The sequence below is a fragment of the Salvelinus fontinalis genome, chromosome 8 (assembly GCF_029448725.1).
Source record: "Salvelinus fontinalis isolate EN_2023a chromosome 8, ASM2944872v1, whole genome shotgun sequence".
Classification (NCBI taxonomy): Eukaryota; Metazoa; Chordata; class Actinopteri; order Salmoniformes; family Salmonidae; genus Salvelinus; species Salvelinus fontinalis.
The window spans coordinates 48738156-48751606 of NC_074672.1; the positions used below are offsets into that span (position 1 = coordinate 48738156).

The following is a 13451-nucleotide window of genomic DNA, read 5'->3' on the forward strand; positions in this document are numbered from 1 at the left end:
GGAACTCTATTCCACAGTACTACATAGAGCCATGACTACATGGAACTCTATTCCACATCAGGTAACTGATGCAGCAGTAGAATCAGATTTAAAAAACAGATAAAAATACCCCTTATGGAACAGTTGGGACTGTGAAGAGACACAAAGGCAAACATACACAAACAAATATGCACATGGTAGCACACGTACTCCTCACACACACACACACACACACACACACACACACACACACACACACACACACACACACACACACACACACACACACACACACACACACACACACACACACACACACACACACACACACACACACACACACACACACACACACACACACACACAGGTACACTGTACTAATGTTATGTGTTGACGTTGTACATGTAGTGGTGTAGTCATGTTATGTGTTGTACATGTAGTGGTGTAGTCATGTTATGTGTTGTACATGTAGTGGTGTAGTCATGTTATGTGTTGTACATGTAGTGGTGTAGTCATGTTATGTGTTGATGTAGTGGTGTAGTCATGTTATGTGTTGTACATGTAGTGGTGTAGTCATGTTATGTGTTGTACATGTAGTGGTGTAGTCATGTTATGTGTTGTACATGTAGTGGTGTAGTCATGTTATGTGTTGATGTTGTACATGTAGTGGTGTAGTCATGTTATGTGTTGTACATGTAGTGGTGTAGTCATGTTATGTGTTGTACATGTAGTGGTGTAGTCATGTTATGTGTTGATGTAGTGGACATGTAGTGTTGTGCATACATAGTCATGTTAATGCTGTATGATGTACTGTTTTGAATTATATGTAATTAATGTGTTTGGACACCAGGAAGAGAAGTTGCTGACTTGATTGCAGCTAATGGGGATCCCTAATAAAATACAATAAAATACATTCATGTGGATGCAATGGATGAAATGGGAATAATTAAAGTTGCACCTTGTTCCCATCTTATCTTAAGTGTTTGCGGCTCATCCAGACTAGGGTGGCAAAATTCTGGTAACTCCCCCCACCCGAAAAAAATATCCTGGTTAGAGGATTTCTGCGTATCCTTTTTGCTTCCGAGAATCTTCCAACCAGGATTTTTGGACAACCAAGATATACCCGGAATGTTGCAACCCTAATCCAGACAGGTCTGAATGTCCATTAGCGGGTTATTCAGCAATGCACACCATCTCCTGACTAGCATTTTTCGGGTGTTTGTAGCAATAATAATGGAAACGGATGGACCCAGCTAACTATGCTCTCAGGAGCACGAGGTAAATTAAAATAGAAAGGTAAAACTTTGTTTGAGATGAACTATCGTTTTCAGTGGGTTGAACTATCGTTTTCAGTGGGTTGCTAATACAGGTTCTGCTAATACTGAAGAGAATAAAACAAAAACGAAGGAAACTTCCCATCAACACCATTTTATTAATATGCAGATAAAAATATACAATTTTCAAATTCAAGCTTCAGCAAATGTTCTTTAGCATCAACAACAAGCTAGCTAGCATTTCAACTGTCTTTAGCATCAACAACAAGCTGGCTAGCATATCAACTGTCTTTAGCATCAACAACAAGCTGGCTAGCATATGAACTGTCTTTAGCATCAACAACAAGCTGGCTAGCATATCAACTGTCTTTAGCATCAACAACAAGCTGGCTAGCATTTCAACTGTCTTTAGCATCAACAACAAGCTGGCTAGCATATGAACTGTCTTTAGCATCAACAACAAGCTGGCTAGCATATCAACTGTCTTTAGCATCAACAACAAGCTGGCTAGCATATCAACTGTCTTTAGCATCAACAACAAGCTGGCTAGCATATAAAATGTCTTTAGCATCAGCAAATTAACCATTCATTAATAATAATAAATAGCTACGTAAAATGCAGTTCATGAGTAAACATACTGTTACAATCTTCATTACAGCAACAACCATTTACGCAAACACTGTTTTTCTCTTTTAATATTAATTACAACAACATTTTTTTGCTAGATTTGGCTTTTTTTGAGAATTTTCTGTTGACATTCAAGTGGTCTGGAAATGTAAACTAATGGAAATACTCTGATAACTTTCCCATAATTCCCCGTTGTTCGAGAAAATCCTTGTTGAAAGAAGTCCAGGAATCAGGAGAGAATAAGCTGGACATCTTGAATCCCCAAACCAATGCTTTTTGGGAAAGTTACCAGAATTTGGCAACCCTAGGAAAGATTCTATCTGCACCTCTGTACACAAAAGAGTTAACGCATACAGACTCAAGAGGCAAATATACACCAATAACATGATTCATATATAAAGACAGAAGTCTTGAAGTGTCTTAGATAGATGACTGTAACAATACGTATATACTTTTACATACTTTTATATAGCATGTCTATATATACAGAGTAACACCACCATAAAAATAGAATGAATATAATTAATTATATTTCTATGCACACCACATTATATATAATTATATATTTTAATTTTGCTGCACTTTGTTTTTCCCTTTTGAAGTAAATCTTACTTTAAGACTGTGCTGCTCCAAAAACACATTGTAATACAAAATATTGTTGCTTCTTCTTCTTTTTTTTACAGGACAACAAGCAAAAATATGTATATGTGGAACCTCAGGCCGCGTCATCATCTCAATGATTATTTCATCGGTAACAATGAATAAAGGCTTCAAACAAGCAAGTCTCTGTTGTGACGTGTTGCCCGTTCCTACACCTGTAAGGTGATAGAAAACAAACAAGTAAAGCACCATCAATGACTAACACGCTTTATCCAGGATGGTGGATAGCATTTATAACAGACTTTGCTTGGTATCTAAGGCCATGGAGTTAGATAAGTTGTTGCTCACCGACAAAATAAAACAGAAATACACAAAGAAACCTTAATTTACAGTATTTACTTACAGCATAGAATCAGACAAAAAAAGCATCCGTACAACACAAGGAAAAAATGACAACAACATTATTAATCAACTAACCAACCAACAATGGACCAGACTCAGAGTGGAGAGAAGCACGGCAAAAAAAAAACTGTCGACTTTTCCTGGAAATCGTCCTTGAAGCACACAGACCTAAAGTCACAGACCTAAACTCTAAGCTTAATCGGCCCTGAAAATGATCAATCCACTAAAATATGACAAAATGACAACCATGTTTACCAAAGACACAGAGAAATAGAGCCCCTTAGTCCCGAGTAGAAAGTCTGTTAGAATATATGACCCTGCTGTTCGGCCTCCAAGCCGCTACGGCACAGATCCGGGTCCGGCACCAACCAGGCCATTCGCACATTGCCCCTGCCCCGGGCTACCTCTGGCCCCCAGGCTCTGCCCCTACCCTGGCCCGTCCCCATTCGGCCCCAGCCCAGGGGGCCGACGTGCTGCTAGAGGGTAGTGATCTGCGTGAGCTCCGTGTTGGAGTTCCCTGTCCCTTGGTGGTGGTTGTTCTGGGGCTCCTGGCAGACCAGGGGCAGCTCCACGCCTAGTCATGCGGGGTTTGTATTCCCGTCCGCCGTTTTGCAGTTGTAGGCAACTTCACGGGCGATGCTCCTCATCCGACCAGACTGCTGCCGGCTGTCCAGGCGGAACGGACCCGGGTGGCAGAACTCCCTGAAGCACCTCTTGAAGTTCTCGTCCAGGAAGGCATAGAGGACTGGGTTAAGACTGCTGTTGACGTAGCCCAGCGCGATACAGAAGTGCATCAGGACCATGGTGAGGAGGCTACCCAGGTTGAAGCCCAGCAACTGGGCCAGAGCCATGATCTGGATGGGGGTCCAGCAGACCACGAAGGCTGCCACTACGACCAGGACCATGCGGGTGATGCGGCGCAGGTTACGGTCCTTCTCCTTGGAGCCGGACAGGATGCGGACGCTGCGAAGGCGATTGACCATCAGGCTGTAGCAGACACTGATGATGGTAACCGGGATGAGGAAGGAAAAGAGGAAGACGCAGGTGCCGAACACCGGGTCCCAGTAGCTACGGGGGTCTGGGAGGACTATGTTACACTCTATACCTAGGAGAGAGACAGGAGAAAGGGTTAGAAACATGACATAGGGGTTAAGGTTGGACATAGAGTCCCAGTAGCTACGAGGGTCCGGGAAGACTACAATACACTCTAAACTTGAGAGGGAGACAGGGCAGAGGGTTAATGCAAGAGTTAGGACATGAGGGTTAGGACATGAGGGTTGGGACTAGGGTTAGGATATGAGGGTTAGGACTAGGGTTAGGACATGAGGGTTAGGACTAGGATTAGGACTAGGGTTAGGACATGAGGGTTAGGACTAGGGTTAGGACTAGGGTTAGGACATGACGGTTAGGACTAGGGGTAGGTCATGAGGGTTAGGACTAGGATTAGGACTAGGTTTAGGACATGAGGGTTAGGACTAGGGTTAGGACTAGGGTTAGGACATGAGGGTTAGGACTAGGGTGAGGACTAGGGTTAGGACATAGGGTTAGGACTAGGGTTAGGACTAGGGTTAGGACATAGGGTTAGGACTAGGGTTTGGACTAGGGTTAGGACATGAGGGTTAGGACATGAGGGTTAAGACATGAGGGCTAGGACATGAGGGTTAGGACATGATGGTTAGGACTAGGGTTAGGACATGAGCCTTAGGACTAGGGTTAGGACATGAGGGTTAGGACTATGATTAGGACATGAGGGTTTGGACTAGGGTTAGGACATGAGGATTAGGACATGAGGGTTAGGACTATGAGGGCTTGGACATGAGGGTTAGGGCATGATGGTTAGGACTAGGGTTAGGACCAGGGTTAGGACATGAGGTTTAGGACTAGGGTTAGGACATGAGGATTAGGACTAGGGTTAGGACATGAGGGTTAGGACTATGATTAGGACTAGGGTTAGGACATGAGGGTTAGGACATGAGGGTTAAGACTAGGGTTAGGACATGAGGGTTAGGACATGAGGGTTAGGACTAGGATTAGGACTAGGGTTAGGACATGATGGTTAGGACCAGGGTTAGGACTAGGGTTAGGACATGAGGGTTAGGACTAGGGTTAGGACATGAGGGTTAGGACATGATGGTTAGGACTAGGGTTAGGACTAGGGTTAGGACATGAGGCTTAGGACTAGGGTTAGGACATGAGGGTTAGGACTATGATTAGGACATGAGGGTTTGGACTAGGGTTAGGACATGAGGATTAGGACATGAGGGTTAGGACATGAGGGTTAAGACATGAGGGTTAAGACATGAGGGCTAGGACATGAGGGTTAGGGCATGATGGTTAGGACTAGGGTTAGGACTAGAGTTAGGACATGAGGATTAGGACTAGGGTTAGGACATGAGGGTTAGGACTAGGGGTAGGAAATGAGGGTTAGGACATGAGGGTTAAGACATGAGGGCTAGGACATGTGGTTTAGGACAGGATGGTTAGGACTAGGGTTAGGACTAGAGTTAGGACATGAGGCTTAGGACTAGGGTTAGGACATGAGGGTTAGGACAAGGGTTAGGACATGAGGATTAGGACTAGGGTTAGGACATGAGGACTAGGACTAGGGTTAGGACATGAGGGTTAGGACTATGATTAGGACATGAGGGTTAGGACTAGGGGTAGGACATGAGGGTTAGGACTAGGGGTAGGACATAAGGCTAGCACACCACATTTCTGGATGGCCAGATACATTGCCTTCAGAAATGATTCACCCCCCTGACTTTTTCCACATTTTGCCTAGTTAAATAAAGGATAAATTACATTAAAAGTAAAAAAAATATACAATTGTGTTACAGCTTGAATTTAAAATTGATTAAATTGAGATTTTGTGACACTGATCTACACACAACACCAAATAATGTAAAAGTGGATGTATGTTTTAGAACATTTTACAAATTAATAAAAAATGAAAAGCTGATATGTCTTAAGCCTATAAGTTTTCAAACCCTTGTTATGGCCTAAATAAGTTCAGGATTAAAAATGTGCTTAACATGTCCTAACTCAGTTGCCGGAGAGGAAAGAAACTGCTCAGGAATTTCACCATGATGCCAATAGGGACTTTAAAAGAGTTACTGAGTTTATTGGCTGTAATAGGAGAAAACTAAGGATGGATCAACAACATTGTTGTTACTCCACAATACAGAGTGAAAAGAAGGAAGCCTGTAAAGAATAAAAAAATATTCCAAAACATGTATCCTGTTTGCAATAAGGCACTAAAGTAAAACTGCAATACAAAGCGTAAGGTTTGGGGAAAATCCACCACACATCACTAAGTACCACTCTTCATATTTTTAGGCATGGTGATGGCTGCGTCATGTTATGGGTATGTTTGTCATCGGCAAGGACTAGGGAGTGTTTTAGGATAAAAATAAACTAAATAGAGCTAAGCACAGGCAAAATCATAGAGCAAAACCTGGTTCAGTCTTTTTTCCAACAGACAATGGGGAGACAAATTCACCTTTCAGCAGGACATTCACCTTAAACACAAGGCCAAATATACGCTCGAGTTGCTTACCAAGAAGACATTGCATGTTCCTGAGTGGCCTACATGCAGTTTTGACTGACATCGGCTTGAAAATCTATGGCAAGACCTGAAAATGGTTGTCTAGAAATGATCAACAACCAACTTCACAGAGCTTGAAGAATTTTTAAAAAGAATAATGTGCAAATATTGTACAATACAGGTTTGAAGGGCTCTTAGAGACTTACCCAGAAAGACTCACATCTGTAATCTTTGCCAAAGGTGAATCTAACAAGTATTGACTCAGTGGTGTGAATACTTGTGTAAATTACATATTTCTGTATTTAATTTTCAAAATATTTCCAAAATTCTTTTTTTAACATGTTCACTTTGTAATTACGGGGTATTGTGTTTAGATGGGGAAGGAAAAAAGATATGTCATCTAATTTTAAATTCAGGCTGTAACACAACAACATGTGGAATAATCATTTTATCCACCTTGATCCACCTCTACGCAGACGACACCATTCTATATACTTCTGGCCCTTCTTTGGACACTGTGTTAACAAACCTCCAAACGTGCTTCAACGTCATACAACACTCCTTCCGTGGCCTCCAACTGCTCTTAAACGCTAGTAAAACTAAAAGCATGCTCTTCAACCAATCACTGACCCCACCCGCCCGCCCGACCAGCATCACTACTCTGGACGGTTCTGACTTAGAATATATGGACAACTACAAATACCTAGGTGTCTGGCTAGACTGTAAACTCTCCTTCCAGACTCATATTAAGCATCTCCAATCCAAAATGAAATCTAGAATTGGCTTCCTATTTCGCAACAAAGCCTCCTTTACTCTTGCTGACAAACATACCCTCGTAAAACTGACCATCCTACTGATCCTCGACTTCGGCGATGTCATTTACAAAATAGCCTCCAACACTCTACTCAGCAAATTGGATGCAGTCTATCACAGTGCCATCCGTTTTGTCACCAAAGCCCCATATACTACCCACCACTGCGACCTGTATGCTCTCGTTGGCTGGTCCTTGCTACATACTCGTCGCCAAACCCACTGGCTCCAGGTCATCTGTAAGTCTTTGCTAGGTAAAGCTCCGCCTTATCTCACCTCACTGGTCACCATAGCAACACCCGCCCGTAGCACGCGCCCCAGCAGGTATATCTCACTGGTCATCCCCAAAGCCAACACCTACTTTGGCCGCTTTTCCTTCAAGTTCTCTGCTGCCAATGACTGGAACGAATTGCAAAAATCACTGAAGTTGGAGACTCATATCTCCCTCTCTAACTTTAAGCATCAGCTGTCAGAGCAGCTTACCAATCGCTGCAGTTGTACACAGCCCATCTGTAAATGATTTAGATGCACTATTGTAAAGTGGTTGTTCCACTGGATATCATAAGGTGTATGCACCAATTTGTAAGTCGCTCTGGAAAAGAGCGTCTGCTAAATTACTTAAATGTAAATGTAAATGTAAATAGCCCATCCAACCAACTACCTACCTACCTACCTACCTCATCCCCATATTTGTTTTGGTTTTTCTGCTCTTTTGCACACCAGAATTTCTAATTGCACATCCTCATCTGCACATCAATCACTCCAGTGTAAATGGCTAAATTGTAATTATTTTACTACTATTGCCTATGTATTGCCTTACCTCCTTACTTCATTTGCACACACTGCATACAGATTTTTCTATTGTGTTATTGACTGTATGTTTGTTTATGTGTAATTCGGTGTTGTTGTTTTTTGTCGCACTGCTTTGCTTTATCTTGACCAGGTCGCAGTTGTAAATGACTACTTGTTCTCAACTGGCCGACCTGGTTAAATAAAGGTGAAATAAAACAATTAAAAGTCAAAGGGGTAGGAATACTTTGTGAAGGCTCTGTAGCTAGCAACAAGGACAAGAAGCTGCCGTGTCGTAGGCGGTCTCATTTCAGCGGGTTGCATCTTGTTCTTGATACCATGTCTTGTTTTGATTCTCACATCTATGCTAATATGAATCCAAATTGCTAGATAGTTAAACAACAACTGTAACAATGCATTTGAGAGACAACAAGTGCTCATTGTGCAAATGTATTTATGTTTTCAATAGATATTCGGAGGCGGAATATATTTAAAATGTCGTCAACAATCGAAGCCATCCCCGTCAGTTTTGCCCCATAGTTGTGCACACTTTGGTTTTGTCGCTCAACAACCAACATGTCTATAGGACAGAGGGTTTATTATTATAGTAGAAGGAATGAGAGGACAGAATAGTCCAATCACCCCTAAGAATCCAATCTCTTTTGAAAACTCAGGTCCCGTAGAAACATGGAATGACACTTAAACAATATATTCTATTGTGGATTCAACATAGAAATAAATTCTATCACACAAATTCAAAATAAGCACATGGAGTCATTCTGTTTTTTTCCCCTCCCTCGAGGTATAATCACTTAATCTCTGACATTTGCTCGGACATTTCCACAGCCTGCCTTTCAAAACTCTCTAAAAACCGAGTAGCTGGAAAACTCCGACAGTCCTGTAGCTCTTTAATGCAACGCTAAATTCAATTCAGTGGAATTTGTTTTTTAACAAACCCTGGCAGCTGAAAGGAGCAATCCTGAACTTCAAAAGACAATTTCTGAGTTGCTATTTAAAAAAAAGAAACACTTCACCTCACTGATGTTTAGAAGAAGCCTCTTTCTTTCTCTCTGGTGTGATTATGACCCTCTTCCTCCCTCCTTTTCAAAAAACACTATCTAGCCTGCTTTCCAAACTGAACAGGTAATCTACGGTTTATTACCTTTAACCTGTGCTCCAACTCTGTAAGGCTGAGAGCTCATCTGAACCTGAACCTGGATTTTACCCAGGAGGATTATGGTTAACCTATTGTTAACCAAATGGCTGCCATTTGGGGCCAATCCTCTGATATATTCACGTGTCCTTCCTGACAACTGTCTCTGATGATCACATAATAAACAAACAGTACTTTCACTAATCAGACCCAGTACATCTCCCTCAATGGCCACACCTCAGACTCCGCTTACTGTTCATCATCCAGCCCTGCAGTACACCTGTTTGTTTGTCCCTAACAAACCTCCTTACTTGCTTCAGTGAAATGCTTACTTACAAGCCCTTAACCAACTATGCAATGTTAAGAAAGTAAGAGATAAGAATAACAAATAATTAAAGAGCAGCAGTAAAATAACAAATGCGGGGCTATATACAGGGGGTACAGAGTGTGCAGGGGGTACCGGTGTCGAGGTAATTGTGGAAATATGTACATGTAGGTAGAGTTATTAAAGTGACTATGCATAGATAATAACAGAAAGTAGGAGCAGCGTAGAAGGGGGGGGGAGGGGGGGCAATGCAAAAAATATTGGTAGCAATATTCTATTTGAGTCTTACGGCTTGGGGATAGAAGCTGTTCAGAAGCCTTTTGGACCTAGACTTGGCGCTCCGGTACCGCTTGCTGTGCGGTAGCAGAGAGAAAAGTCTATGACTAGGGTGGCTGATGTCTTTGACAATTTTTAGGGCCTTCTTCTGACACTGCCTGGTACAGCGGTCCTAGATGGCAGGAAGCTTGGTGATGTACTGGGCCGTTTGCACTACCCTCTGTAGTGCCTTGCGGTCGGAGGCCAAGCAGTAGCCATACCAGGCGGTGACGCAACCCGTCAGGATGATCTCGATGGTGCAGCTGTAAAACCTTTTGAGGATCTGAGGACCCATAGGTTTTGTTCACGACTGTCTTGGTGTGCTTGGACAAGTTAGTTTGATGTGGACGCCAAGGAACTTGAAGCTCTCAACCTGCTCCTCTACAGCCCCATCGATGAGAATGGGGGTGTGCTCGGTCCTCCTTTTCCTGTAGTCCACAATCATCTCCTTTGTCTTAATGACGTTGAGGGAGAATCTCTCCTTGTCCTTGCACCACAAGGTCAGGTCTCTGACCTCTTCCCTGTAGGCTGTCTCATCGTTGTCGGTGATCAGGCCTACCACTGTTTTGTCATCGGCAAACTTAATGATGGTGTTGGAGTCGTGCCTGGCCGCGCAGCCATAAGTGAACAGGGAGTACAGAGCAAGAGTGGTGTTTGTCAGACCATGAGACATCACTGTCACTACACTGCATCTGACTGGGTAAATAACCTTCTCTATATCTGACTGGGTAAATAACTCCTCTACATCTGACTGGGTAAATAACTCCTCTATATCTGACTGGGTAAATAACTCCTCTACATCTGACTGGGTAAATAACTCCTCTATATCTGACTGGGTAAATACCTCCTCTATATCTGACTGGGTAAATAACTATATCTGACTGGGTAAATAACTATATCTGACTGGGTAAATAACTCCTCTATATCTGACTGGGTAAATAACCTCCTCTATATCTGACTGGGTAAATACCTCCTCTATATCTGACTGGGTAAATAACTATATCTGACTGGGTAAATAACTATATCTGACTGGGTAAATAACTCCTCTATATCTGACTGGGTAAATAACTCCTCTATATCTGACTGGGTAAATAACCTCCTCTACATCTGACTGGGTAAATAACCCCTCTATATCTGACTGGGTAAATACCTCCTCTATATCAGACTGGGTAAATACCTCCTCTATATCAGACTGGGTAAATAACTCCTCTATATCTGACTGGGTAAATACCTCCTCTATATCTGACTGGGTAAATAACTATATCTGACTGGGTAAATAACTCCTCTATATCTGACTGGGTAAATAACTATATCTGACTGGGTAAATAACTCCTCTATGTCTGACTGGGTAAATAACTCCTCTATATCTGACTGGGTAAATAACCCCTCTATATCTGACTGGGTAAATAACCTCCTCTACATCTGACTGGGTAAATAACTCCTCTATATCTGACTGGGTAAATAACTCCTCTATATCTGACTGGGTAAATAACTCCTCTATATCTGACTGGGTAAATAACTCCTCTATATCTGACTGGGTAAATAACCCCTCTATATCTGACTGGGTAAATAACTCTATATCTGACTGGGTAAATAACTCCTCTATATCTGACTGGGTAAATAACCCCTCTATATCTGACTGGGTAAATAACTCCTCTATATCTGACTGGATAAATAACTCCTCTATATCTGACTGGGTAAATAACTCCTCTATATCTGACTGGGTAAATAACTCCTCTATATCTGACTCGGTAAATAACTCCTCTATATCTGACTGGGTAAATAACTCTATATCTGACTGGGTAAATAACTCCTCTATATCTGACTGGGTAAATAACTCCTCTATATCTGACTGGGTAAATAACTCCTCTATATCTGACTGGGTAAATAACTCCTCTATATCTGACTGGGTAAATAACTCCTCTATATCTGACTGGGTAAATAACTCTATATCTGACTGGGTAAATAACTCCTCTATATCTGACTGGGTAAATAACTCCTCTATATCTGACTGGGTAAATAACTCCTCTATATCTGACTGGGTAAATAACTCCTCTATATCAGACTGGGTAAATAACCCCTCTATATCTGACTGGGTAAATAACTCCTCTATATCTGACTGGGTAAATAACTCCTCTATATCTGACTGGGTAAATAACTCCTCTATATCAGACTGGGTAAATAACTCCTCTATATCTGACTGGGTAAATAACTATATCTGACTGGGTAAATAACCCCTCTATATCTGACTGGGTAAATAACCCCTCTATATCTGACTGGGTAAATAACTCCTCTATATCTGACTGGGTAAATAACCCCTCTATATCTGACTGGGTAAATAACTCCTCTATATCTGACTGGGTAAATAACCTCCTCTATATCTGACTGGGTAAATAACCCCTCTATATCTGACTGGGTAAATAACTCCTCTATATCTGACTGGGTAAATAACTCCTCTATATCTGACTGGGTAAATAACTCCTCTATATCTGACTGGATAAATAACTCCTCTATATCTGACTGGGTAAATAACTCCTCTATATCTGACTGGGTAAATAACTCCTCTATATCTGACTGGGTAAATAACTCCTCTATATCTGACTGGGTAAATAACTCCTCTATATCTGACTGGATAAATAACCCCTCTATATCTGACTGGGTAAATAACTCCTCTATATCTGACTGGGTAAATAACTATATCTGACTGGGTAAATAACCTCCTCTATATCTGACTGGATAAATAACCCCTCTATATCTGACTGGGTAAATAACTCCTCTATATCTGACTGGGTAAATAACCTCCTCTATATCTGACTGGGTAAATAACTATATCTGACTGGGTAAATAACTCCTCTATATCTGACTGGGTAAATAACCTCCTCTATATCTGACTGGGTAAATAACCTCCTCTATATCTGACTGGGTAAATAACTCCTCTATATCTGACTGGGTAAATAACTATATCTGACTGGGTAAATAACTCCTCTATATCTGACTGGGTAAATAACCTCCTCTATATCTGACTGGGTAAATACCTCCTCTATATCTGACTGGGTAAATAACTCCTCTATATCTGACTGGGTAAATAACTCCTCTATATCTGACTGGGTAAATAACCTCCTCTACATCTGACTGGGTAAATAACCCCTCTATATCTGACTGGGTAAATAACTCTATATCTGACTGGGTAAATAACTCTATATCTGACTGGGTAAATAACTATATCTGACTGGGTAAATAACCTCCTCTATATCTGACTGGGTAAATAACTCCTCTATATCTGACTGGGTAAATACCTCCTCTATATCTGACTGGGTAAATAACTCCTCTATATCTGACTGGGTAAATAACTATATCTGACTGGGTAAATAACTCCTCTATATCTGACTGGGTAAATACCTCCTCTATATCTGACTGGGTAAATAACTCCTCTATATCTGACTGGGTAAATAACTCATCTATATCTGACTGGATAAATAGCTCCTCTATATATCTAACTGGGTATATCTGGGTATATATATCTGCTGAACTGATCATGTGTTTTAACATTAAGCGCCTGCTCAAAGTCCTTTTCCTATACAGTAGCTACAGTCAACTTTACATCGGGATGTGAAATTTTATTAATCTATTTTT

At 41.5% G+C, this 13451-nt stretch overlaps 1 protein-coding gene and 1 long non-coding RNA gene across 4 annotated transcripts in view; both read right to left on the minus strand.

Moving 5' to 3' along the window:
• Positions 1 to 1391: 1391 nt before the first annotated feature.
• Positions 1392 to 13451, minus strand: part of LOC129861363 (nociceptin receptor-like) — a 66680-nt gene continuing 54620 nt past the window's right edge. Inside the window, exon 4 of the mRNA XM_055932743.1 lies at positions 1392 to 3987. Coding sequence (XP_055788718.1) covers positions 3461 to 3987 — 527 coding nt within the window. The 3' untranslated portion in view covers positions 1392 to 3460. The remainder of the gene's footprint in view (positions 3988 to 13451) is intronic.
• On the minus strand, positions 11132 to 13348 carry LOC129861367 (uncharacterized). Of its 3 annotated transcripts, none has more exons than XR_008760570.1 (4): positions 13170 to 13348; positions 12909 to 13060; positions 12695 to 12826; positions 11132 to 12431 (listed from the first exon to the last, which is right to left on the minus strand). It is a non-coding gene; the product is annotated as an uncharacterized LOC129861367 (long non-coding RNA). The 3 variants fall into 3 exon arrangements; XR_008760569.1 differs by having other exon boundaries at positions 11132 to 12404; positions 13170 to 13345; XR_008760568.1 differs by having other exon boundaries at positions 11132 to 12242; positions 12618 to 12826; positions 13170 to 13276.